Genomic DNA, 26,230 nt, shown 5'->3' with positions numbered 1-26,230 from the left:
ACCCTTGATTGTAATGTTATCTCACCAGCCTCCATGGCTCTGAACTCCTTAACATCATGGTTACTCTAGATGGATACTCATCTAGGTCCCTCCTCCACTTCGAGATTCAGAAATAGGCCTGATTTGGGGTTTGGTGGGCTGTGCTGCTATGGGCTTCCCTCATGGCTCAAACAGTAAAGCATCTGCCTGCAATGCAGGAAACCTTGGTTCAGTCCCTCAGTTGAGAAGATCCCTGGAGAAGGGAATGGTAACCCACTCCAGTATTCTTGCCTGGAGAGTTCCATGGACAGAGGAACCTGGTGGGCTATAGTCCATGGGGTTACAAAGAGTTGGACACAACTGAGCGATTAACAGGCTTTGCAGTGGTTGGCAGAATCGGTGTTCAGTGCCCCAGGTGAGGCCTACAGGTGGGAGGTGATAGCCACCTGCCTCATTGCTTGCCCCTGATAAGCCTCCTCCCTCCCCTTTGCCTTTGTCTGTTGCGGAAATGCCCCTCTGGCTCTGCTGACCAGACCTCTGGGGCAGAAATCCTCCCCACCCCCACCATCAAGGCTGCTCAAAGGAGGCCAGCTGCTCAGCCTCTGTGGGATTCATTCTGGGTCCAGAAAAAACCCCAAAGGAAAAAACCCTGTCCCATCTGAGATAGGACCTTTCTCTAAAGGGATGTGACAGTTGTTTCCAAATGACTGCCCCCTTCTAGCTTAAGTGCTCTCAGCTTCCTCTTCCCTTATGAGTGACACCGGTAACGGCCACAGGGGCCCAGGAGTGGGTCTCTCCTTGGGAACATCAGCAGCCTCACCAGAAAAAAATGATGAGGCACCTGGCAGCCAGGAAACGTGCAGGGCAGCGTCCAGACTGTCCCGGTAGTCCCATCCCACCCCAGGGCCCTGTAACAAGAGCAGCCATGCGGTAAACACCTTCCCCTGCCAGTGGGTGCAGTGGTGTGAAACTCAACCGGCACCATGACCCTGCCAGGTGGGCGTCATTATCTACATGAAAAGACTGAGGCTTAGAGACCTTGAGCAGCTTGCCCAAGGTCACACCGAAGAGCTAAGACTTGAACATTAGTCTACTTGACTCAGCCTGTCTGCACCCCGATATCCCACATCTGAAGATGGACAAGGAGGATCTAAACGCTAACCCACTAAGCTGTTTCCTTAAATGTCTGAACAAATTCACACAGCAGGGCTATCAAGGAGAAGTTACCCACCTGACGTTGTAGGCATTTGCACTTCTCTGACCCTGTGAGGTACTTTCCCCAGATGTGCTCAGTGTGTGGCAGGAGCAGAAGCCAGAAGACAGAGAAGCAGCTTGGGTGAGTAGCTGGGGACTATTAACGGCAGAGTCTAAAAACTCTACTTGCCAAGAAACCCCAGACAGTATCCAAGGCTCGAGTGGGTCGAGGGCGGGGCAGCACCTCCCTTCCAGACAGGAAGGCCTGCTGCTGTGGGCACCCCCGCAGCTCTACCTGTTGTCCTTAGTTCTTGGCCTTACAGCCTTCTTCATGATAAACTCCTGTGACTTGAGGGTGCCTGAGTACCTTGAACCCCAGTGCCAGCACCCCTGACATGCCACTGTAAGGGAAGTTAGGAGTGAGTTGTTGCAGGGCCAGAAGAGTCTCCCCGGGAAGCTCCTGCTCCGGCGCGAGGTGGCTGGGGTGCTCTCCGCAGCTCCCCTGCCCGGGCCTTGCATCATGCTGTCTAAAGCAGCTGCGCTTCGGTCCTGCAGCAAGAGGCGTGTGGCTCCTAGGAGCGACACTGCTGGCTGCAGCCTGCCAGTCCCCTGAGAAACAGGGCGCCCGCCTAACCCAGGGCCAAACTTGGCTCTCAGGGCTCGGGCAGGATGTGCTTGTCAGAGGTGCCTTCCTAACACAGCCCTGTCCACAGCCCACTTCTCCCTTCCTCGCACCTCAGTTTGCTCATCTGTAACATGATGAATTTAGACTAGCTAATCATTTAAAATGTTTTAGCATTTAGAACTATTTTTTTAGGTATCTACACCAAAGTCCAATATTTACAACATAAATTTCTAAATTTTATTATTTCAGATGTATAAGATGTACTTACTAAGCAGTTAAGTGCTCTGAAACTTGGAATGAAGAGGACAGTTGCTTATTTACACCAACCTCGATCGCTTCCGATTCTTTATCTTTTTTTTTGGTTGTACAATATTAGAAAGCCTGATTACAGAGTTAGTGGTTGGAGTAACTAATAGGATTTTTGGTGTGTGTGTGTGTGTTTAAGCTAACCTTGCAACCTCAGGATACAGAAAGGAATATAAGAGTTTGTTTTTGTTGTTTCAAAAATGAATTATTAACAATATATGAGATGAACTATGTGTAATCTCCACAACCCCACAGTTTTGGCCTACAAAAACAGCGAATTCATCTAATTCAGTCAAATAAGAATAGCTAACGTTCACTTACTGTGTTACATGCTAAACACTGTGGGAGCATGGTGTCATTTAGTCTACACACAACTCCCCCTGGTACAGATAAGGACCCAGAAACAAGGGTGTCGTCCAAGGTTGCCCAGGTGACCAGAGCTCCCACGCCCGCCCCCCACCCAGCCCTCGGGAGCAGCAGTCCTGGCCCAGCCTTGCCCCAGGGTTGCTGGGACCCCAGGTCAGCCTGCCTCCGCCCGCCCGCGGGGAGGGGAAGAATCCAGCCTCTGTGCCCAGCGGCGCCCGCCGGCCCAGGAGCTGTTTGTTTTCTTAACGGGGTTAACCAAACCTCCGGAGCAGCAGAAGTCGAGTGAAAGGGGCTTTGTGTTCGGGCGCCGGAGGACGAGGGAGGGGCAGGCGGGCGGGTGGTGGAGGGGCGGGGGCGGGAGCCGCGATCCAGCCCACCTGCACGCCCGAGACCAGGCGGCCCCAGGAGCGGGTCGGGTCGGCAGAACACCTCCGCCCCCAGCCCTTGCCCTCTGCTCGGTCCTTCATCTCCAGGCTCTACATCTGGACAGCGGGGCGAGAGTGGCCCCCCTCCCTGGCAGGGCTGTGTGAGCTGTAACAGGCAGGCATTTCCAACGTGGCCCCCAACCGGGAGCATCAGCTTCACCAGCGACCTTGTGGAAAACTCACGGGGATCAGACTGCCTGCCAGGCCTACACATTCAGAAAACCCGTCAGGGCCCTATAACCTGAGTCTGGAACTTAGCTCAGTATTCATATAGGGAGCCGGCCAACGCTTAAAGTATACAAGAAACAAACTTCTCCTTTGACAGTAATAACTGCTCTGGAGTGTACATCATGTCAGGTGTTCCTCTTTACAGGAAAATAGTCTCTGGACGTGGTTTTATCTCCCCAAAGACATAAATGTCTCCAGATCCAGGATCTTGTTTTTCTTCTTTTGAATCTTTATACTCATGTATGAATGAAATCAGAGAAGGCAATGGCACCCCACTCCAGTACTCTTGCCTGGAAAATCCCATGGACGGAGGAGCCTGGTAGGCTGTAGTCCACAGGGTCGTGAAGAGTCGTACACGACTGCGTGACTTCACTTTCACTTTTTTACTTTCATGCATTGGGGAAGGAAATGGCAACCCACTCCAGTGTTCTTGCCTGGAGAATCCCAGGGACGGGGGAGCCTGGTGGGCTGCCGTCTATGGGGTTGCACAGAGTCGGACACGACTGAAGCGACTTAGCAGCAGCAGCATGAATGAAATGCCATGGAGTAAGGATCTGCGGCTTCCCAGGTGGCACCAGTGGTAAAGAACCTGCCTGTCACTGCAGGAGACACAAGAGATGCTGGTTTGATCCCTGGGTGAGGAAGATCCTTGGAGGACGGCATGGCAACCCACTCCAGTATTTTCGCCTAGAGAATCCCACGGGCAGAGAGCCTGGCGGGCTACAGTCCATAGGGTCACACAGAGTCAGACTCGACTAAAGCGACTTAGCATGCAAAAGGAGCTGCAGATTTCCTACAAGATATTTCACATCAGGTGCATCAAATCTCCTATAACTGGAAATGAAAATCCATTGATTTGAGACTTCTCAGGAACACCTGAAAATTGAACAAATGAATAAGGTAGATGATCGTCTGCAGAGAGAGGGTAACAGACAGCGAGAGCTAGGTGTCTGCCTCCGCAGGTGGGAAGAGGATTCCTGTTGTCCCTACGCAAGCTCTCCTGTAACCCTTCAGCAACGCTGCTCCCTTCCTGCCTCTTTCCCAGGCCTTCCCTCCTGTTCCCAGGCTTTACCCAACAACCTACTCCCCACCACAACTGCCCCCCCACCTTTCATTCATATATATAGTCTTTCAAGCAACAAATATTTCTTCTGGGTGTCCACTACCTGCTTGGACCATGGTGGTAAACTGCTGGCAAGAGACCATGTCCCTGAGCCGATGGTACTGAATCTGGATGCCGAGCTGGTGACACCAGGGAGAAACACAATTTAAAAAAAATAGTAGGGCTTGGCTGGTAGCTCAGATGTAGCATCCACCAGCAATGCAGGAAACCCCAGTTCGATTCCTGGGTCGGGAAGATCTGAAGAAAGGACAGGCTGCCCACTCCAGTATTCTTGGGCTTTCCTGGTGGATCAGATGGTAAAGAATCTGCCTGCAATGTGAGAGACCTGGGTTTGATCCCTGGGTTGCGAAGATCCCCTGGAGGAGGGCATGGCAACACACTCCAGTATTCTTGATGAGAATCCCCATGGACAGAGGAGCCTGGTGGGCTACAGTCCATGGGATTGCAAAGAGTTGGACATGGCTGAGCGAATAAGCACAGCACAGCAGTAATACTGGATTAAGTGCAGAGACAGGGTGCTATAATAGGGTGGTAAGGAAGGAAGGCATCTTTGAAGAGGTGAGTTTTGGGCTAAGGATTGGAAGCTCTAGGCAAAGCCCACCAGGTGTTACACGGAGATGAAACAGTGACTATAAATGACCTGAGGCAGAAGGAGCTTGTTAGGTTTGACAACTGGAAGAAGGTCACTGAGTCTGGAGCCCCATGCCAGAGAGGGGAGGAGAGAAAATGAGATACGGAGGCTGAGCCAGGTCATTTAGAGCTCTGGAGAACGGGGTTGGGGGGAAAGGGGAGTTTTTGTTTTAAGCATAACGCAAAGCCTTTGGACAGTGTTAAGCAGAAACCTTGATAGTCAGTGCTGCTAGGTATAGAGTGGACTTTGTATGAAGGAGAGCAGTGAGAAAGAAAGGCGAGGTCCATTAGAAGATGTAGATGTGGCAGCAATCTGGGTGGTAGGAATAGAGGGCAGACCTTCCTTAGGATGGGTGACCAAGAAGTTTAGAGGTCTGAGCATCCCCAGAGAGGACTAGAAGTTCAGGGTCCCTGACTGGAGGGGCCCTAGAGAGCAAGGGAGGAAATGAAATCCCAGCACTTCTCCTCATGTTGGGTCATTTCCCTTCCAGGAAGTTTCAGCTTCCTGATTCTGGCACCCTTGTGAGATGGAATTTGGGAGGAAATGGTGTAAGACATGGTATTGATGGGACTTGCTTGTTCCCATATGGGGTCCTCCTCTCAGCCTCTCTGGGGGCTGAGCTGGGAATGGGAGTAGGGGGTTTCTGCTCCAGCTCTGCAGCACCTCTGCACTAAGGAAGGAGGGAGTGACCCCATGGTCCCCCAACCCCAACTGCAAAGACAGGTACTCTGCTTGCTGCACCTTCCCACCATGAAGCCTTCTGCTAGGTATGAGTTCTCGGAGGCAGGGGCCTCCCCCTTCCTCCACTGCCCCCAAGATTCTCTGGGGAGAAGTCAGTGGAATGAAGGCTTGTGCTGAATGGGACAGCTCCCTTATGGGGGCGGGGAGGAGCGCTGAGAGCTGGGAGCAGAAGCCCCTACTAGCACAGGTGAGAGAGTTCTGGATTAAACCCTGCTACAGACCCAAAAAGATTCTGCCAGAAGAATGGGCAAGAGCAGTGTAGTGTCACCTGCCACAGCCCTCTTCCCCATCCATCGTCCTGTACACCAACACCACCCGCCTATGTCTCCAGGATGAGCTCACAAACCGCCATTTTCTCGAAATCTACTCTGCTGAAGGCTTAGCAGGGATGTCTCACTCAACATTCCTACACTCTCCTGAGGGAGGCATATTATCCCAGTTTTGCAAACGAGCACAGAGATACTAGTTGGAGAAACCCATGCTGTCTGACTTCTAAAGCAGAGCCTTTGTCCCCTCACTGCCTCTCCCCAGCCTGATGCAGGTTTGGGCTGAAAGATGATTGAAATGGAGGAATGGATTTGAAAACCTAATGAATGGTGGGGCCTGTGAATGCTGGGGGAGAGGGGAAATCAAAGCCAGCGTGCGTCGAGGTGGAAGGAAGGAGATGGAAGTGCAACCTGGTCCTGGGGAAGGGTGTGAGGAATGCAAGGGACGTCCCTGGTTGGTCTGGGCCCAGCCTCCCTGCTTGCCCAGCATCCATAGGCGCTTACAATCCTTAGTAGGCGTTCAAAGAAGAGCAGGTGAAATTGAGCTAGACCGCAATCCTGGCAATCACTGGGCACTCGATGAATGTGGACACGTTGACAAAAGGATGCCTCTCTGCTGAAAGGTCCCCACGCACTGCCGTCCCACTAGGCTCAAAGGGCCGCGCCTGCTTCCCGCCGCCGGGGGTCCAGTCTAATCGGCCCCTTGCAGGACCCGGCGGCGCGCGGGAACGCCCGGGGCGGGGCCTGCAGGCTCGAGGAGGCGGGGCTGGCCCGCAGGGGTCTAGGGTCCGCTTTCCGAGAGTTTGGCTGCGAGCGGTGCGCTGATGCTGGAAGTTCACATCCCGTCGGTGGGGCCCGAGAAAGGCCACATGGTGAGCAGGGACAGTGGATGGGAAGGGGCGCGGGGACCCACCGAATTTCCCCGCGCCGAATGCAATGGGGACCCCGCACTCCGGGCTCCGGCGCCCGAGCGCGGCGGCCCAGGCGGTCGGGGGACACCTTGTCGAGGGTTTCTGGGCCGCTGGGGTTTGCTAGCTCTGCCGACGGCGGTCCCGGCTCCTGAGGGACTGACTGCACCGGGCAGAGTCCCCAAGTGTGTGGGAGCGTGGGAGGGTCCCTGGAGAGCAGCGGCGCTCCCAGGCCGCTTTGTGCTTCTGCTGGCGGAGGGTGGGCTGGGGGCGTCGCCGGGAGGGGGTCCGCCTGCGCCCTCGCGCCGTGTCTGACGCGCACCCGGCTGCCCGCCGGCGTCCACCAGGTGTTCCGAGTGGAGGTGCTGTGCCGCGGGCGCAGACACATCGTGCAGAGGCGCTACAGAGAGTTCCACGCACTCCACAAGCGGGTAAGGCTGCGCCCACCACCGACCCACGGACCCCGGCCCGGCTCCTGCCCAGCCCCCGGAGGTCTCTGCCACCCCCATTACCTCCCCAGGCCCAAGAGAGCTCAGGTCTTGGACACAGACGTCCCCGCGGGCTGCGGAAAGGGCGCAAAGTTGGGCAGGTCCCAGCCTGTGCTCCTCGTGCCCCTGGGCGGCCGGTCTGGCGTCCTGGCTCTTGGGGGCGGAGGGGGGCAGTTGGGGGCGCCTCTCGCACTTGTCCCAACTGCCACTCACCACGCGGGTGTGTCTCAGGATAGAGCCTGAAGTTTGGGGGTGGTGGCGGCGGGGAGAGGGCTCTTGGCTGGGATGAAGCGTGCTTGAGGGCTCCACCTGGATGCTGTGATCGCACCGTGGTAACCTCCTGGCAGATCAAGAAACTGTACAAAGTGCCGGACTTCCCCTCGAAACGCCTGCCCAACTGGAGGACGAGAGGGCTGGAGCAGCGGCGGCAGGGCTTGGAGGCCTATATCCAGGTTTGTGTGGGTCTCACTCTATTGCCCCTCAGTCCACAGGACCAGAGGGAGGACCCAAGCAGAGAAGTGTGGGGACATGGGGTGAGGGGGACCCATATTTATTGGCCGATACTTTAAGCCTCAATTTTCTAAACAGTAAGGGGCTCCTCTTGATGGCTCAGTGGTAAGGAATCGACCTGCAACGCAGGAGATGCAGGTTCGAACTCTGGTTGGGAAGGTTCCCTCGAGAAAGGAATGGCAACTCACCCCAGTATTCTTGCCTGGAGAATGCCATGAGCAGAGGAGCCTAGCAGGCTACAGTCTATAGTGTCACAAAGTTGGACATGACAAAGTGACTTGGCACTCATGCACAATGGGTCTAAACATCCCTCTCTGAATTGGTAGGATTGAGTGAGGGGGCCAGCAGACAGGTGATCCCAGTAAGATGAAGGCTTGTACTCTTCCTCCAGAGTGAGATCTTGTGCTGCCCTCATGATAAGGGTGGAGGCCCTTCCCCTCTCTCCCACACAGTTATGCCTAATTACAGGCCAGGCCCTGGAGGTCTCAGCCACCCGCATTGGGCTTCCCTGGTGGCTCAGAGGTTAAAGCATATGCCTGCAATACGGGAGACCTGGGTTCGATCGGGTTGGGAAGATCCCCTGGAGAAGGAAATGGCAACCCACTCTAGTAGTCTTTCCTGGAGAATCCCATGGACGGAGGAGCCTGGTGGACTACAGTCCATGGGGTCGCAAAGAGTCGGACACGACTGAGCGACTTCACGGTCACTTTCACAGGCTAGGCAGGCTTCATGGGCCAATCTGTGTAGTCACCTGGGGCTAGTGCTCAGAAGGGCTCTCAGTTCAGTTCAGTTCAGTCGCTCAGTTGTGTCCGACTCTTCGCGACCCCATGAATCGCAGCATGCCAGGCCTCCCTGTCCATCACCAACTCCCGGAGTTCACTCAGACTCAGTTCCATCGAGTCAGTGATGCCATCCAGCCATCTCATCCTCTGTCGTCCCCTTCTCCTCCTGCCCCCAATCCCTCCCAGCATCAGAGTCTTTTCCAATGAGTCAACTCTTCGCATGAGGTCGCCAAAGTACTGGAGTTTCAGCTTCAGCATCATTCCCTCCAAAGAAATCCCAGGGCTGATCTCCTTCAGAATGGACTGGTTGGATCTCCTTGCAGTCCAAGGGACTCTCAAGAGTCTTCTCCAACACCACACTTCAAAAGCATCGATTCTTCGGCGCTCAGCCTTCTTCACAGTCCAACTCTCACATCCATACATGACCACAGGAAAAACCATAGCCTTGACTAGACGGACCTTTGTTGGCAAAGTCATGTCTCTGCTTTTGAATATGCTATCTAGGTTGGTCATAACTTTCCTTCCAAGGAGTAAGCATCTTTTAATTTCATGGCTGCAGTCACCATCTGCAGTGATTTTGGAGCCCAGAAAAATAAAGTCTGACACTGTTTCCACTGTTTCCCCATCTATTTCCCATGAAGTGATGGGACCGGATGCCATAATCTTTGTTTTCTGAATGTTGAGCTTTAAGCCAACTTTTTCACTCTCCACTTTCACTTTCATCAAGAGGCTTTTGAGTTCCTCTTCACTTTCTGCCATAAGGGTGGTGTCATCTGCATGTCTGAGGTTATTGATATTTCTCCTGGCAATCTTGATTCCAGCTTGTGTTTCTTCCAGTCCAGCGTTTCTCATTATATACTCTGCATATAAGTTAAATAAGCAGGGTGATAATATACAGCCTTGACGGACTCCTTTTCCTATTTGGAACCAGTCTGTTGTTCCATGTCCAGTTCTAACTGTTGCTTCCTGACCTGCATACAGATTTCTCAAGAGGCAGGTCAGGTGGTCTGGTATTCCCATCTCTTTCAGAATTTTCCACAGTTTATTGTGATCCATACAGTCAGGCTTTGTCATAGTCAATAAAGCAGAAATAGATGTTTTTCTAGAACTCTCTTGCTTTTTCCATGATCCAGCAGATGTTGGCAATCTGCTCTCTGGTTCCTCTGCCTTTTCTAAAACCAGCTTGAACATCAGGAAGTTCATGGTTCACGTATCGCTGAAGCCTGGCTTGGAGAATTTTGAGCATTACTTTACTAGCGTGTGAGATGAGTGCAATTGTGCGGTAGTTTGAGCATTCTTTGGCATTGTCTTTCTTTGGGATTGGAATGAAAACTGACCGTTTCCAGTCCTGTGGCCACTGCTGAGTTTTCCAAATGTGCTGGCATATTGAGTGCAGCACTTTCACAGCATCATCTCTCAGGATTTGGAATAGCTCCACTGGAATTCCATCACCTCCACTAGCTTTGTTCATAGTGATGCTTTCTAAGGCCCACTTGACTTCACATTCCAGGATGTCTGGCTCTAGGTCAGTGGTCACACAATTGTGATTATCTGGGTCGTGTAGATCTTTTTTGTACAGTTCTTCTGTGTATTCTTGCCACCTCTTCTTAATATCTTCTGCTTCTGTTAGGTGCATACCATTTCTGTCCTTTAGAAGGGCTCTAGCTTGGTTTAATGCTCTGCTCTGGCTGTCTTGAACTTCTTTATTGGAAGGGCCCCAGATTTTCATTTTGCACCAGGCTCTGCATATTACACGGCTCAGTCTGATTACAGGTTTCCTCTGTTCTCTTCTCCAGGGCATCCTATACTTGAACCAGGATGTGCCCAAGGAACTACTGGAATTCCTGAGTCTTCGGCACTGGCCCACAGACCCCAAGGCCAGCAACCGGGGGTGAGCATCCATTCCCACAGGGGCTTGACATGGGAGGGGCCCCAGGGCTGGGGGGATGGGGTTCTCTGCAGCCAGCAGGTGAGGAGGCCAAGCCCCTTTCATTCTCATATCTACCAGGCCATAGCCCGGTCCTTCCTCTTTGAGATATGACCTCCTTGGTCATTTTCTTGACCCAGTGGAGGGGCTGTTTTCTGGAGCACCTTCGTTACCCTAGCTGCCTCCGGAACTGAGTTTGTTACAAATAGAAGCAGCAGTCCCCTGGGAGGTGAAAGTCTGGGCTTCCGCATCTCCACCCTTGCCTCAGGCTCCCCCAGGCAGTTCACAGCCACTCTCTTCAGCTCCCTGGGGGAGTGCCTGCCTGACAACAGGCAAGTCCAAGTCTCCATCTGCCCTGGGCTCCTGCTGCCCCCTCGTGGCCATGTGCTAGGGCCTCACACCTCCGGCCTGTCCGTGGTCCAGGTTTTCACCTTGATGCCTCCTGATAACCACTGCCCACTTTTCCCCTGAGGGTCCTTGGTCATATCAGTTCCTAGTCTCCATCCAACCCAAGACTTTTCTCTGCCTCCCCCTCCACTGTTCATGACCCCTTTTCTTCTTAGCTCGCAGCTGTATCACCGACCTGTCGTCAGCTTCCCCATGGATCCTTACGTTTGCATCCCATCCCCAGGTGAGATGGTTCCTCTTGACTTATAATCCACATTTAGGGCCCAGGTAGCAGGGTGGGAGGGAGGGTGAACTTGGTATCTCTCCGCTTTCAGGACCTCCGGGCAGCATCTCCCTATTGCCCTCCTTTGGGGCCACACCTCCCTGCTGCCCCTGTAGTCTTTGTATTCTCCAGGGAGCAGACGTGGTGAAATGAGCTCGGCTCCCCTGCTCTCAATTCCTCACAGCCTGGCTTTACCACAGATGTGAACAGAAAGTGAACTGGAAATGCCAAGGCCTCATTTGGGGTGGCCAGCTGCTACCTGCTGCCTTGGCATGGGCTCCTCCTGCTCCCGGGAGTGGGGGGCGGGGTGGTGGCAGTGATAGGGGAGGTGCCTATGGGCAGGAACTCAGGGAGCTGCAGGCCACCCCACCCCTTCTCTTGCCTGGTGGCCCCTACCCCTTCCTCCTGTTTTCCTTCTGTCCTAGAGCCTCTGCCCAGCGTGGTGGTGCAGGGTGTGCTCCAGGGCCTCTATGGCTTCAATGCCAGCATAGCTGAAGCCCAGCCAGAGGCCGCCCGTCACCCTGCTGCACTGCCGCCGACACCCTGACCAGCGCAGCAGCTTTTAGGCCGCCCTCAGTCCTCAAGCTGGACCGCCCTTGGCCTGGACCCAGGACTCGCCAATCCCCACCCCTCTGGGCTCAGAACTCAAGCTGCACTGCTATCTGAGGTAGTGGAATCCTAGAACTTAGGGGCCAGAGCAGGGACAACAGAGAGTAGGGAATCAAGGGAGAATTCCTTTATCATTTGCATAGCCCACCAATCTGCCTGCAGTGCAGGACACTCAGGTTCAGGAAGATCCCCTAGAAAAGGGAATGGCAACCCATTCTAGTATTGCCTAGAGAACCCCATGGACAGAGGAGCCGAGTGGCCTACAGTCCATGGGGTCGCAGAGTCAGACACGACTGAGTGACCAGCACTTTCATGAAAAGGTGCAGCTGCATGCCCTCCCCTCCTCCTAGTGTAGGAGGAGGGGAGGGCATGCAAAGGTTGAGGCTCAGTAGCTGGCGAGGTTTAGAAGCGAGTGGCAGAAGCTCTGGCTTGAGGTTTTGTGCACAGCACCTGGGGAAAGGGTGCAGGCGGCCAAGGAGGGGACTGGCACCACTGCCAGAGGAGCCCAGCCCAGCTGGCGCTAGACTTGGAAGGAGGTGCTGAAGGGCCCAGAACCCAGCGCATACACAGCTTACTAAAAAAAAAAAAAAAAACCATTTTTTTTATTGGTCAGTGTTGGTAGGAGTTTGTTACAAAACTGGGCCCATGGAATGGGAGGGGAGGGGCCCGCCCTGTAAGATGCCAGCGCTGGGGCCAGCGCACACGGAGCCCTGTGGCGGGCTATCTTCACCCCTGGGAGGGCGACAGGGCCACACAGTTGCTCAAAGGGAAGAGGTCTCTGGGGCCCTATTCCTTGGCAATGGCAAAGGGCTTCTCCACCTCGATCTTGCCACAGTCTGCGATCGTCACGTCCTTCAGAGGCTTGTCCCGACCGTCAGTCTTGGTGCTCTCTACCTTCCGTACTACATCCTGGGGAGGAAGGCAGTGTCAGGCCTGCCCCGCCAAGGGCACAGGTCCCAGCGTGCAGCTGGGAGGGCTGAGACCCACACATGAGGAACAGCGTACAAACCACGAGGCACCAAAATCCCAGGGGCATCGTGACCTGGTGCCCACCTGGGTCAGAGAGAACCCAGCTTTGACAAGAGGAGGATGCAGAAGTTTTGATCCTCTGAAGTACCACCCAGGCTGGGCTAGGGGTATGTTGGGGAGGGAGTGGGGGGAGGGGGAATGGGTACCGAGTTGCTTGTCCAGGACAGCGGGTCCAGCTGGCCCTGTACAACTAACGGTGGGGCCATGACATGGCTGAGTGACAGGGTGAAGGGGCTTTATCTGTGAAGCCTCAAAGGGGCCTCCTGGTCAGCCTCTGCCTGGGGCCTGGAGAAATTTAGAATTTGGGGGCAAGACTTCCCTGGTAGTCCAGTGGTTAAGAATGCACTTGCCCAGCGCAGAGGGCACAGGTTCAATCCCTCACTGAGAAACTAAGATCCTGCATGCCACGGCCGAAACAAGAAAAAGAACTTGGAGGCATAGAGGTAGGCTGTTGATTCACAATTCACCCCAGATTTGCACAAATAAAAACTGGTCTGAATCTGTATGTTCCCTTCTGGGAAAGGGATAAAATATATGGATCCCCTGCCCTGGTCTTTGTCAGATCTCGGTGGGGTAGGGGGGAGGGGAGGTTGCTCAGGGATAGCCTCAGCCCCCCAAACTCACCATGCCCTCTAGAACTTTGCCGAACACTACATGCTTGCCATCTAGCCAGGCAGTCTTGACTGTCGTGATGAAGAACTGGGAGCCGTTGGTGTCTTTGCCCGCGTTGGCCATGCTCACCCAGCCGGGCCCATAGTGTTTAAGCTTGAAGTTCTCATCGGGGAAGCGTTCACCGTAAATGCTCTTACCTGAAAAGAAAGAGGAGGTCAGGGAGCTAGGGTTGGGGTGGTGGGCAACAAAGCAGATCTCTGGGGTGAGGACTCTAGAGGCCGAAGCTGTCCCCCGTGCCAGGCCAGGCTCCAGTGGAGGACGAGGACACGCGCACCAGCTTCCCACCCTCTGGCCCTGGAGCCAAACCATGGTGACAGCCAAAGTGGGGCATGAGGCCAGGCTGAGTGGACAGTACACATGATGTGAGAAGACAGCTTGATGGCTTTCAAGTAAGGCACAGATTAGAAACGGCCTTGGATGAGGCCTCAGAGGCCTGCCGTGGAGACTTTAGTGGAGAAGAGGTGCTGGGCAGGATGCAGGGGGCAGGGGAGGGTAAGAATCCTCCAGAAAAGGAGGACTGCTACAGCTGACCAGCTTTTCTTCCTAAGAGCACAGAAGATGCTGAGGAAGCGCCAAGCAGGAAGAGAGATGAGTGGGGAGGGGCTGCCATGTGCGTTCTGGAAAGTCAAGAGCCTGATGGACAACTGAACCCCAAAATAAAAGGTGGCTCTGAGTGCGTGTACTATGTCTGTGTGCGGAGGGTCTGGGGCCTGGGAGCGAGACAGGAGCCAAGAGCACATCTCTACCCACCCTGACCTTCCAGAGACCCTAACTTCAACTCCCAACGCTAGGTCCAGGGGAAAACACTGCATGCTCCTCCGTCCCCTGAGAGTTGCGCTGCGCACTAGAGGCCCCAAGAAACCCAGCAGCAAAGGAGTGATTTTCACTTTGTTTTACCCAACACCTTTCAAACTTATTTGCATACGAAACCTTTTTCTCCTCCTTCATGACTCAACCAGAGAGCCTCTTGAGGATAGTTCTGGAGGGGAGTAGTGGGACCAAAAATAAGCTATTTTTATGTGTATTGTGAAATGTAAAAAGAAAATTGTCAACTCCTTAAGAATAAAGGTTCCCATGTGAGAATCCTTTGTAAAACTCAGCCAACTGCAGGATTTTGACTACTGCTGCTATCCAGAAAACCCATAAACCTACTTAGCTCCCCTCACTTTCCCAAGATACAAGGAGTCCCAAACTTCAATGGATAGCAAAGGCTGTAAACTCAATATACTTGGTCGTCTTTCTCTCCAGACGTCGGTTATTCTCGACATGTTCCCCTCTGCACGCTATCGGTGCCGCCCCCACCCCCCTGTCCTTTCTTCTGGTGCCCGCTCCCCCCGCTGCAATCACAGCTGAGGCTCAGAGTGGGAACGGGATGCCAGAGGACTGGTGCAAGCATCCGACACATTAAAAAAAATCCCACCTCATGAGGCAGGACCTAAGAGCCCCCTCCTCCTCAAAGATAATGAAGACAAGATACACAAGATACCCTCACTGGGAAGCAGCACTGCTGGAGTTCAAACTAAGGCGGTCTGGTTCTCGAATCTCTGCTCTTAACCTGTAGGAATCCTCTCTGGGATCAGGCGCACACTGCTCGACGCAGGGGCGATTATACCAACCCCCTGCCAGTCTGCTTCTCCTGCATCCATGTCCCGAATCCACATTATCCCTCAAAACTCCCCTGCCATCAGGCCTTGCTCCCATTCAAGTCTTCAGCAGATCTTCACTCTATGGAGGACAAAGCCCTGGGTCCTGGGCCTGGCCTGCCACTCTGGGCTCCTGGTGGGAGCTCCACTTCCACCCTCCTGACCCACCTTCGACCAAGCCCCTGCCGCAGAGCTGAACGCATGCCTTAACCCTGCCTTTTCCTTGCCCATTCAAATTCTCCCCAGTCAGGACCCAGCTCAAATCCTCATGTTTGCAAGCCTATTTCTTGATCACCGTGGCCCAAAGTGGGCTGCCCTGGTAGCTCAGACAGTAAAGAATCTGCCTGCAATGTGGGAGACAATTCCTGAGTCAGGAAGATCCCCTGGAGAAGGGAATGGTTACCCACTCCACTGCTCGTGCCTGAAGAATTCCATGGTCAGAGGAGCCTGGCGGGCTACAGTCCATGGGGCTGCAAAGAGTCAGACACAACTGAGTGGCTATCACTTTCCCTTGGCCCAAAGTGAGTCCTTTGCTTGTCAGTGCTTCGAGGATGGCTGGCTTTTCTTACCACTCGCGGGGCGCTGCACACTCAAAATCTCACCTCACCACCCCCAGCACCCACAAGTCCTGACACCTAACTCTACAGACGAGGAAACTGAGGTTCAGAGGCCTCGCTTGCCTGCGGTCACAAAGTGAGAAGGTGGCCGACGCTCAGCAGCGCGTCACTCCATGAATACAGCGCTTTGTATCGTGTCTGCTTGTCCTTCTCGTCCAGCCAACTACGACTTACATCCTGTGTCACTTTGCTAGTGATTTCTCCTAGTTCTTCCCACCTAAATGATACACAACTTGAGGACAGAGCATGGGCCCTACAAGCTGTGGCACAGCCTGTTGGTGACTCTGCAGGTCCTGGAAGTGAAAGTGAGCGGCCGCCCCACTGATTTTGTTTGCATTTTGAATCCTCAGCACCCACCACAGAGCCGGCCCAGCCAATCCTGATCGGCTGGGTGACTGCAGCTGCGGTCTGAGAGAACGACAGGCTGTACACCCAAGTGTGGTGACACCTGCCGGTTAGTCCAGGGAGTCTGTCTGTCCTGCTGTACAAAGGGTGCAGGCGTCAGACTGGCAGCTCTCATCAAGTGCTCTCTGGTGGGAGACTGCCACGGAAAGCAATTTCTCTCAGTCCTGTGGGGCCTCCAAGGTCGGCACACGAGCTGTGCACACCTGGCCTACAATCACCTCAGGTGTGTTTTGCTTCGCTTCCCTCCCCCCAGCAGGTACAGTGGGGAAGGTCAGAGGCTAGATCAGCATGTCGGCCAGCTGCGCAAAATGCTCCTACGTCTGCCTGAAACCCATTCCTCCCTCTCCTCTGTACTGGTTCCCTGACCCTCCCGCCCTGGGGGCTGCCCTGAGACACCCCTATGCCCAGAGGACTTGAGGTTACCTCCAGTGCCGTCTCCCCGGGTGAAATCTCCACCCTGGATCATGAAGTCCTTGATCACACGATGGAATTTGCTGTCTTTGTAGCCAAATCCTTTCTAGAAAAAGGGATAGGAAGGTGAGAACGTGGCATGAGGCACGAGGCAGACACTAGACAGGCCCTGCAGAAGAGAAAGCCCTGCCGCAGATCCATCCTTCAACGTGCTACTGGGTGACTAGTGACCAAAGTCCAGGCCAGGAAAGGCGAAGATCCCACATTCCTGGGCCTTTATACAATTCCCCTTCACATAATGCCTCTAGCTTTCCCCTTTCATTTCCTAATCAAATCACAGGAAGAAATGCAAAGAAACTGACAGAAAAAAAGAAAAATTACCTGCTGATGCAACGGGAAGCTGGAATGCAAACTTTCTTAAATGAGGAATTCAGTTCCTTAAAACCTGGAAAGCTCTGGGCCTCGCACTCTGGTGCAGAGGCCACAAGCTAGTTTTCCTAGATGTTTCCTTTAGTTAGATGAAAAATTTTCTCCAAAAAAAAAAAAAAAGAAAAATTCTCATTCTGGATTTAGTTTTTAAAACTCTCGCAAGACACGATACTCCTGGATCCCAGGGCCAGAGGGTACAGCCTGTACTCTGTGCGAGCCACTGCTGTGGGTGGGCCACGTTCTGCAGGCCACTTTGCCGTCAGCCCTACTTGCCAAACTTCGCTGCCTTTGAGTTTGGCTACCCTGCCTCCAGCCACTTACCTCTCCTGTAGCCAAGGCCACAAAATTATCCACTGTTTTTGGAACAGTCTTTCCAAAGAGACCGATGACCACCCGGCCTATATCTTCATCTCCAATTCGCAGGTCAAAGTACACCTGAGGAAAAAGGCCATTTAAAACTTAGCATCTTAAAAGGGATCTTCCTAGGGAATGAAGGGCCAAGAAACTACCCAGAGATGGTAGAACAAACAGAACTATACTTTAATAGCAGTGTTTCTGCATCTGATTTAGGTGGCGACAAAAACCCCACGAAAATCTAATGAATGCTCCATATGTTAGTTTACACTCTCTTTTCACTACTGGGTAACAACCTTTGCTCTAAATAAGTAATGGGCCCAGATTCTAAAAATTAACATGAAAAAACCATAAAGAGGGGAGCCCAAGCACACCACTCCGGTTTAAACTACACTGCTGTGCTTTGGAACTGGAAGTGACTAAAATCTGGCCTAAGAAGAGAAAGGACTAACAATCTGGCAGACGCGATCTTTCACCATTTCCCTGGCACCAGGAATATTTGCAAAATCTGCAAGCCCGGCCCCAGCTGGGCATGGTGGGTCAGGGCCGGGCGATCGGGGAGGGTCCGGGTCATTCTCCGTCTGAATGCGTGAGGATCGCCCAGGTACCAAGAGGCCCCAGCAGGGAGACTAGGGAGGGACAGAGCCAAAGCCGAGGACACCCAGGCCCAAGCTCCGGACACATGTAACCAGCTGGGCCAAGGCCTGAACACTGGAGGCGAGGGCGGGCCTCGCCAGGCAGGTCTGGAGAGGGGAGGCCAGACCTTGACAGTGACTTTGGGCCCCTTCTTCTTCTCATCGGCCGCAGATGGTCCAGGCAACAGCAGGAAGAAGACGGAGCCCACAACCAGGGCGGCGACGAATAGGACCTTCATGTTCCGCTCCGAAAGGCGCAGCATCCACCGGGAGAAGCTAGCGCGGCCCGGGAGCCGAGGCCGGAAGAGGGTGGGGATGCGGTGACGTGTGACCCAGCGCCTCCACCGAGGGCATCCGGGGGGGCCCGGGGCTCCTACAGGACTCCGAGAGGGAGGCGGGCCCCATTTCCCCCCTCTAGTTGGGCGCCGGATAGTAGGTCTCGACGGGGGGCGGAGCCCGGCTCGCCGACTGGGGCGGGCGGAGACGCCGGCTCGTGGGTGGCTGCCACGTTACTGCAGCCTCATTGGCTCCGCAGCTCGCCGATACCCATCAATGGGAAGGGATCAGCGGAAGACGGCACCGCCTCCAAGAGCCCAGGGATTGGGCTGCTGAAGAGACTACAAGCCCCAGCAGACAGAGCCCGTGGCCTGCCCCGCCTTTCTGGGAGTGGAAGTCGTTTGGCAGTTGGTGACCAATGCTTTAGGTTAGGAAGTCTGTGGATGGGGCAAGAAAACACTTGTCTTTGTCCGTGTGGGCCAGTCAAGGATTAGTCACCACCGAATTGGGTTTGAGTGTGATAACCTTAAAAAAACTCAGGGTACGTTTGTGCCTACTCACTGTATAACCGTCCCAGGTGGCTGAAATGGTAAAGAATCTTCTGCAATGCAGGAGACCTGGGTTCCATCCCTGGGTCGGGAGAATCCCCTGGAGAATGGAATGGCAGACACTCCCAAGTATTCTTGGCTGAGGAATCCCATGGACAGAGGAGCCTGGCCCGCTGTTGCACGCTGAGAAAAATTGTTTACCAAGCTAGTTTTCAAAGCAACCTTTCTCCACAAGAGGAACTAATGCTAAAATAGCCTAAAGGTAGCCTTCTTCCACCAGCAACCCCACCCCCCCCAACCCCCGACTTTTGGGGAAAGAAGAAGCTTGATGGATACAGTGCTCTGAGTATGAAGTTTTTCTTTCATGATGACTTAAAAAAATTTTTTTTTAATTTTTGACTGTGCTGGGTCTTCAGTGCTGCTCAGGCTTTTCTCTAGTTGTGGTTAGCGGGAGCTACTCTTATGGTGAGTGGGCTTCTCATTCTGGTAGTTCTCTTGTTGCGTTAAAGGGGCTCTAGGGCGTGCTGGCTTCAGTAGTTGAGGGTCCCACACTCTAGAGCACAGGCTCAGTAGTTGTGGCGCATGGGCTTAGTTGCTTCTCAGATTTTCCCTGACCAGGGATTGAACCCATGTCTCCTGCATTGGCGGGCTTCCCTGGTGGCTCAGCTGGTGAAAGAATCTGCCTGCAATGCAGGAGACCTGGGTTCTATCCTTGGGTTGGGAAGATCCCCTGAGAGGGGAAAGGCTACCCACTCCAATATTCTGCCCTGGGGACTTCCACCGGCTGTATAGTTCATGGGGTCGCAAAGAGTTGGACATGACTGAGCGACTTTCGCTTTCACTCCTGCATTGGCAGGCGGATTCTTTACCATTGAGCCTCCAGGGAAGCCCTCTAATGATGATCTTACAGGTGTTTTTCATTAGTGAAGGACGACCATTTAAGTAGTATTGAGTAGTAATAGAAAAAACTGGAACCAGGCAATCTTGGCCAGATTGGTGGTGGTTTTGTGCTGAATATGCACTGGTGATTTTAGATTGTTACATAGTTACACCTCTGTCTGTATAGATGTTCCTCATTAGCAGAGGAGAATTACAAAGCTGCCATTTCCTAGTTGTTTACGAGCAGATCTTAACTTCCTGGTATTCTAGCACTGAAGAACTACAGGGATACAGGAACTAGTAAGTGTTGAATGTCCAAATTCTTCCAGAAATGTTTATCTTTAAAGTGACCCACTGGCTAGGGCAATGTTCAACCCAAAAGAATGATGCAAGAATGTGAAAATATCAGGCATTATTTTCTTTCCTGGAGCCTTCAATCATATTGAAGTTAGTCCTAGCTGGATACTTAGTTACAAATGAACCAGGAGAGGTTAAAACCAAACCAACCAACCAAACAAAATTAGCCAAGAAAGGTAAGACATTTTATTTTACATACAAAAAGGGTGCAAACTGAGTCCTTTCCTCCCCAGACTGGAGAAGAGGTATACTTAAAGATCACATTTGTGTTTTCCATGGTGCCCTAGGAAATGGGCTACTCTGAGATAATATCAAGGCCCGTTTCCATTCACTTCAAAGAAGGCTACTTCCTCCGTAGAGGAGTTTTTACTAAATGGTGTACAAATCTCTCTCCTGGAGGAACCATTTCAAATACACCTGAAATTGACATTCATGTTTAAAAATACTACAAGTTTCATTTTCACAGCTGAGCTTTGCAGACCAGTGCCAGGGTTTATGAAACAATATTACGTATCTAAAATAAAAGGTAAAAAAAAAAAAAGGCATTTAACAATAATCACATCCACAATCAATTAAAGCTGATTTCCACAGCTGATTTATACATTATCTAGTCTTAAACTGCAATCAACATCCTAACATCTCTTTAAAGTACAATGGGCAAAGATGTCAGAAACAGACAAAATAATAATATAATAAATTAGAGCATGTATACATCCAATGGGAATTGAATCAACATTATTTTCCACGGGGGGGAGCTTATAATATTTTTGGTTTCATCTTGTTTTTTTTCCTGTTTACTCTTCTGCTTGATAAATGGGGCTCATTCCCAGAGCTTGCTGCTACACTAGAAACTCACTTGTTTCTTGTTTACTTCTGAAAATATTCAGGAACACATGGTCCAGCAGCCTGGGCTGTTTTGTTTTTTTTTTTAAGGTGGGCTGTGAGTCTTTATGGAAATGAAATGGACACAGATGAGCGCTGGCATATGCAAACATACACATACACACACACACACACACACAGAGGCATACAAATGCAACCACACACACCCATCTGTATAGTCCTTCCCTTCCCCCACCCCTCCCCCCCCAAGAAATGGCTCATCTTCCTGAGACATTCCTAACAGATTGATAAGCCTCTTAGAAAAGCTTTCGGTGTAAGGGCTGGCCTGGGATTTGGTCTGGAGCTCATGAAGGGGATCACTGAAAATGTCTCACCTGCTCTGAAAGAGGGGATTTGCGGGAAAGAGGCAGTCAGGACAGCTGTCCTCTTGTGTGTTACTGGGACGACTGCATGGCATCCCCGCTTCTTACCATGGACGAAGGTGGTGATGGCACTGGGAAGATGATCATGAGGAGTACAAGAACACAGCAAAATAAATTCCGTCCACAGAACTGAGGTTCTTTTATAACATGGAGTTTGGTAACCAAACTAGAAATATACGGAGTACACGTTCACTTTTTTCCTTTGTAATACAAGCTGAGCTACAAATACACATTGGAGTGGACTTCCTGCTTGCTTTTTTAAGGAAATATGTCAACTACTACTGTCTATATCCAGGGAACCTACTTACTATTTTGAATACAATGGAGAAACCTTTTGCACTCAGTCACCTGCAAAAGGAATTAGGAAAAACAGATTTTTAAGACTGCTTAATTGATCAAAGATTTCCAAGATTCCTTACTTGTGGCTAAAACACTGCTTAAGACACTGCAAACCCTCAAAAGGGCCATGGTTTCCTTATTCATAAACAAAACCACTCCCTTTCCCCACCAAAAAAAAAAAAAAAATACAACCCACAGTTTTGATTCCTAGTAAACCATAAGGAGGAAGACTGGGACTCACTGGCTGTCAGCCTCTAGGCAGGACCCTCCTGGAGCCCTGGAGTTGGCAAAAGCAAGAACCCCAGAGAAAAGTACCTGTTGTTCACATCAAACCAGATGGGGTACCAAGTCATCCTGGCCCCCTAAAGGTTTCTGGAATTCATCTGCCCACCTTGGATCAATGGTGGGGATGGTGGCAGTGGCCTAGCAAAGGCAATGCTGGCTGTATGGCACTGCAAGCTCCTGATCTGAGAAATTCTAGCCCTAACATGGCTCTGACACTGGAGACAACATTGGCAGAGCAGTTCACTGAGAATGAAATCTGGTGTCAATATGGAAACAGAAGAGGTGACTGGGACACATGAGGCATATAGACATGCATTAAATGAAAGGTCAATGTCCTTAGAGTAGGTACTTTCTAGGCTGCCATGAAAGCACTTATTTTTGAAAACTGCAGGCCATGCGGCTCACTGGAAGAGAGACAGGTTGTCTTTTGCATAAAAAAAGGTTAAGGCTATGATCTTGTGTAACCACTCTGACATAATGTCACCCTCACTTATTTCTGACAACAAAAGTGGTTACTAACACTGAGAACCAACACTGAATATGTACTCCCAACGTACATGTCCAGTGAACTAAGTTGGAAGGTACTTTCGAGGCGATGGACACCTCTTCTGGCTAATGGCAGGGGCTATTTCTATCAACTTGGAGTTCACTGAGAATGAACAGGCAATCAACCCTTCTGGAAAACTCAGAATCCTGCTATCTGCTGTTGCCCCTGCATTCCAAAGTACAGCGGGGCTTTAATTGAAGGCCAACCTAGTCACCTGACTTTGTACCTTCCCAGACCCTGTTTCCTCCTGGACAGACCCCAAATGGCAGGAGCATGTTAATGAAGGCAGTTATGAGAATACTCTGCTGCTGGCACACGCTCCATCCTTGCGGAGCCATCTGGAGCGAGATCACTGGGCAACGCCAAGGGATGCACAGCAAGTGGTTGACCCTTATGTGCTCAGACTGCACAGACACGGTCACGCTCTGATCACAAGGGGGGACCGTTTACATCTTGGCGGATTCCTGGCCTGCTTGCCTCGATTTGTCCAGGATGCAATCTGAAAGACAGCAGGGCTTGGGAGAACCCCGGCTGTTGTTACTGCTTAATGCTAACTCAGCAACAACTCCATCAGTCCCAAAGAAGACCCCTAGGTATCACCGCTGTGAAGTGGGGGAAGTGCACCGACTATGGAGCAAGCGGATTTGGGTGGGCAGTAGGTGCAGGGAGTGCCCATGCCAGAGGACCTGGCCGAGAAATGGAGGTAAGCAACAACAGCAACAGGGCTGAGGAGGCAGCCTTGATGAGATGTGCTGATGGGGAGAGAGCTGATGGCCACAGTACTCCTTAGGTGCTCTTTTTAAAAGATCACAATAGAATCTCTCAGGGGTCTGGAACTACCCTGGAGTGCCAATGGCCCTGGGAGGATCACCATTACTTGGCATGCCAGAAAAATTTGGGTGTTTCACTTTGTTATGAAAAATCAAGTATCTCATAAGAGATTTGTGGGAGGCTGAGGGTGAGAATAGTGCATTAGGAAGACCCCCCACAACTGCTCAGGCTCAGTCCCCCAAGATCCAGCCTTTAAAACAAACTTAAGACCCCCCAAAAGTCATAAATCCAGCTTCAAGAGGGCCCGCCCTGCAGCCAAGCTGGGAACTACCCTTGCTTTCCTTGTGGAAGTGGGGAGGCATCTAGTGGAGTATGGAGGGCCTAGGATGCTCCAGACTTTGCCACTTGCCCTTGCCTTCCCTTGAGAAGCAGGCCTTTTCTATACTGGGATGTGGAAGGAAAAGATTCTGTACAGGAAGTTAGAGTTACGTAAATTGAGAAGTTACCCAAATGCCAAATGAGAAACTATCTAAGTTTCAGTGACAGTGCCTGAACCACCAGCTAATGTCAAGGAAGCAAACCCCAATATTCAAAATTCTTGTGGGGAAAGGGTGTATCCCTGCATCTCCCAGCCATTGTTTTATTTACAGGAAAATTTCTTTTAAAAAATTAAAGATCACAATCTTTACATAAGCTAGGCAAATCTGAAGTCAATGAAGTGGTCTTTCCTAGCCAAGGCCCAGTGGAACACAAGTGAAGCCCAGTAACTGTTCCACTAAGATACTCAAGGGACCTGTCATGGAAAATATCAACTACCAGGAAGTAGGCCCACACCCTCCAGTCCAAAAGACAGCTCTACTCTTCAAGCCAGAGGCACTACTATGCTCCCCAAACCTCTGAACTAAGTCACCACTCTCCCCCATGGTTAGCTCTCTCTACCCCGATACAAGACCTCCTTCTCTGAGGGACTGAATCCTTTCTCCTCGATCATCTCTGGAATGAGAAATCACTACTTGGATAAGTCACTCAACTCAAATGAAAATCAAGATGAGGAGATTAACTCCACACATTGATGACTTTTCAAGCAGTGAATGAGGAACCGAGACGCTTCACGGCAGCACGTGTGTCTACAGCATGGGGGACGTGGAGCGTGGACGGGGGAGTACAGGCTCTAGACATGTGGCTGTCTTACCGAGAGATGACTTCACACCTTTCATTTCCGTCTCCTTTCCCCTGGAATTTTCCAGCACTAACCAGCCCGACCCTCCTGTTCACTCAGAGCCCCAGGTACTGAGTCCTAAGCCTGCTGCTGTGGGCCTGTTGGGAGATCTGCAGATGCTTGGTTTCTGGTAAGGCAGGCAGGCCAGCCCAAATGCTGTAACCCATCTACTGGGGCAGAGAGTACACACCAATTTTATTTCCTGGCCCCTGCGATGAGCCAAATCCTGAGGTTTCCTCTGGCAGTTGGAAGGCAGGATCACTTTCCTCCTTCTCGTCCACTAAGTGGCAATATGGTGGTGGCTGTTTCATCACTAATTCTGTCCCCCGAGTCACTAAAGAAGTCACATGGCTATCTAGTTGGAAGTCCCTGGCAGTGGAGGAAACAGATATTTCCGGTTTTGTTAAGCATCTCCTTCTCTGGGATGAACTGTCTCCTGGTCGCAGTCTGGCTTGCCGGCTCCTCCCCACGTGCTGGAGAGCGAGGCTGTCCAAACTGCAGGCTGATGAGGTCAAGAGGCTCTAGGAGGGACATTCTTCAGCAGCCGAGAAGACGAATGAAAATTCAAGTATGTTTCCCTGCCAACCTGAGTGTTCACTCAGAAGGGCAGAGTTTGGCTCCTCCTCTTCCGGGTGCTGCGGACCCCGCCCTTTCCACGGAGAACGTCCTCTGGACCCATGTTCTCTCTGCATGGCTTGGCTGCTGGCCCCATCCCCCTCCAAACAGAAAAAAAGTAAAAAATCCCAATATAACCAGACACAATATGCATCTGCCATGGTTCTTTTTTGTGTTAAAACGACAACGAAAAAGAGGGGAAAAAAAAAAAAAAACTAAAAGTGCAATAAAGTCAGTCTTTTCCTTTGCTCAGAACAACTTGCAACGTTCTACTACTACTGTCTGGAGAACAGAGTTCGCTTGTCAAGAAAGCTGAGAGCGCCAACACGCAGGGACAGTAGACTGCATTTCTCACAGCTTGCGTGCTACAGTGTAACTTCACAAGAGGGATGGAGGGAGTAACCTGCACCCCGCGGCCAGCTGCGGGTGGAGGCTGCACAGGCACGGAGAGGGAGCTGCGCCAACACACCTGGTGGGCGGAGGTCCTCCTCCAGCTGGGCCTGCACCTTCCTCCCACCTTCTTGGCCACACCCCCAGCCTCTTAAACTCCTTCAGCAGACAAAGCCTTCAGCTCATTAGCTTGTGTGCTGGAGAGGGTGGAGGGTGGGGCAAGAACCAGGAGAAAACTAAGGGGTGGGAAGAGAATAGTAGTCCTTGAGTTTTTGTGAATGACACCTTCACTGTAAACAATAGGAAGGAGAGTCAACCAGGCTGCCCAGCGGGCAAGCAGTGGAGGACCTGGGGCTCTGGGACCTGCTCAGAGCCTTAGGCAGGTAGGTGTGGCCACTGACCCACTGGGCCCTGGCTGCCCACACTGGCTCCTTATGGGGGCATCTGTTTTCTTCTTTTTGGTTTGGATCTCCACCCTCCCCCCACAGAGGAGTCCCTTCCAATGAGAAATGGCAGGAGCTGCGGGTGCAATCGAGTCAGAGTCCCCAAGGCCTGAGGACTCCTGGGAGGCACTGGTCACTTGTGGCGCTGGGTGGTCTTCTTCCTTTTCCTCTTAAAGAAGCAGCAGCACCTGGAGCACAAGAAGATCACAAGTGAGCCTGCAGCTGCCCATGGCTTCCTGCCTGCCTCTGTGGACTGCACCCACCCAAAGGGCCGCCCACCATCTACGTTGCGCACACTGGAGGCAGTGGGCAGTGTCTGCCGG

At 52.1% G+C, this 26,230-nt stretch overlaps 3 protein-coding genes across 15 annotated transcripts in view; 1 reads left to right on the top strand and 2 right to left on the bottom strand.

Annotated features, from left to right (window-relative positions):
• Window positions 1-6,600: 6,600 nt before the first annotated feature.
• SNX22 (sorting nexin 22) lies at window positions 6,601-14,153 on the top strand. Of its 2 annotated transcripts, none has more exons than XM_055537685.1 (7): window positions 6,601-6,756; window positions 7,140-7,223; window positions 7,628-7,732; window positions 10,369-10,463; window positions 11,063-11,130; window positions 11,595-11,836; window positions 14,035-14,153. In XM_055537685.1, exons 1-6 carry the CDS (start codon window positions 6,709-6,711, stop codon window positions 11,714-11,716), a joined length of 522 nt encoding a protein of 173 aa, XP_055393660.1. In that variant the 5' UTR covers window positions 6,601-6,708; the 3' UTR covers window positions 11,717-11,836; window positions 14,035-14,153. The 2 variants fall into 2 exon arrangements, with proteins under 2 accessions (XP_055393660.1, XP_055393659.1); XM_055537684.1 differs by having other exon boundaries at window positions 14,028-14,153.
• Window positions 12,360-18,424, bottom strand: PPIB (peptidylprolyl isomerase B). Its single transcript, XM_055537683.1, has 5 exons — window positions 18,102-18,424; window positions 17,306-17,419; window positions 16,568-16,661; window positions 13,432-13,616; window positions 12,360-12,687 (listed from the first exon to the last, which is right to left on the bottom strand). Exons 1-5 carry the CDS (start codon window positions 18,234-18,236, stop codon window positions 12,565-12,567), a joined length of 651 nt encoding a protein of 216 aa, XP_055393658.1. The 5' UTR covers window positions 18,237-18,424; the 3' UTR covers window positions 12,360-12,564.
• A 1,772-nt stretch (window positions 18,425-20,196) lies between these two features.
• CSNK1G1 (casein kinase 1 gamma 1) overlaps window positions 20,197-26,230 on the bottom strand; it is a 153,291-nt gene continuing 147,257 nt past the window's right edge. For 7 of the 12 annotated variants that reach the window (XM_055537676.1, XM_055537673.1, XM_055537674.1 and 4 more), the window contains one exon: window positions 20,197-26,095. In XM_055537676.1, coding sequence (XP_055393651.1) covers window positions 26,041-26,095 — 55 coding nt within the window. In that variant the 3' untranslated portion in view covers window positions 20,197-26,040. The remainder of the gene's footprint in view (window positions 26,096-26,230) is intronic. The other 5 variants (XR_008699233.1, XR_008699234.1, XR_008699236.1 and 2 more) reach the window with 5 other exon arrangements.

This window comes from Bubalus kerabau, chromosome 10 (genome assembly GCF_029407905.1).
Source record: "Bubalus kerabau isolate K-KA32 ecotype Philippines breed swamp buffalo chromosome 10, PCC_UOA_SB_1v2, whole genome shotgun sequence".
Lineage (NCBI taxonomy): Eukaryota > Metazoa > Chordata > Mammalia > Artiodactyla > Bovidae > Bubalus > Bubalus kerabau.
Note: the sequence above shows the minus strand (reverse complement) of the source record. Positions and strands in the feature narration are given on the sequence as shown.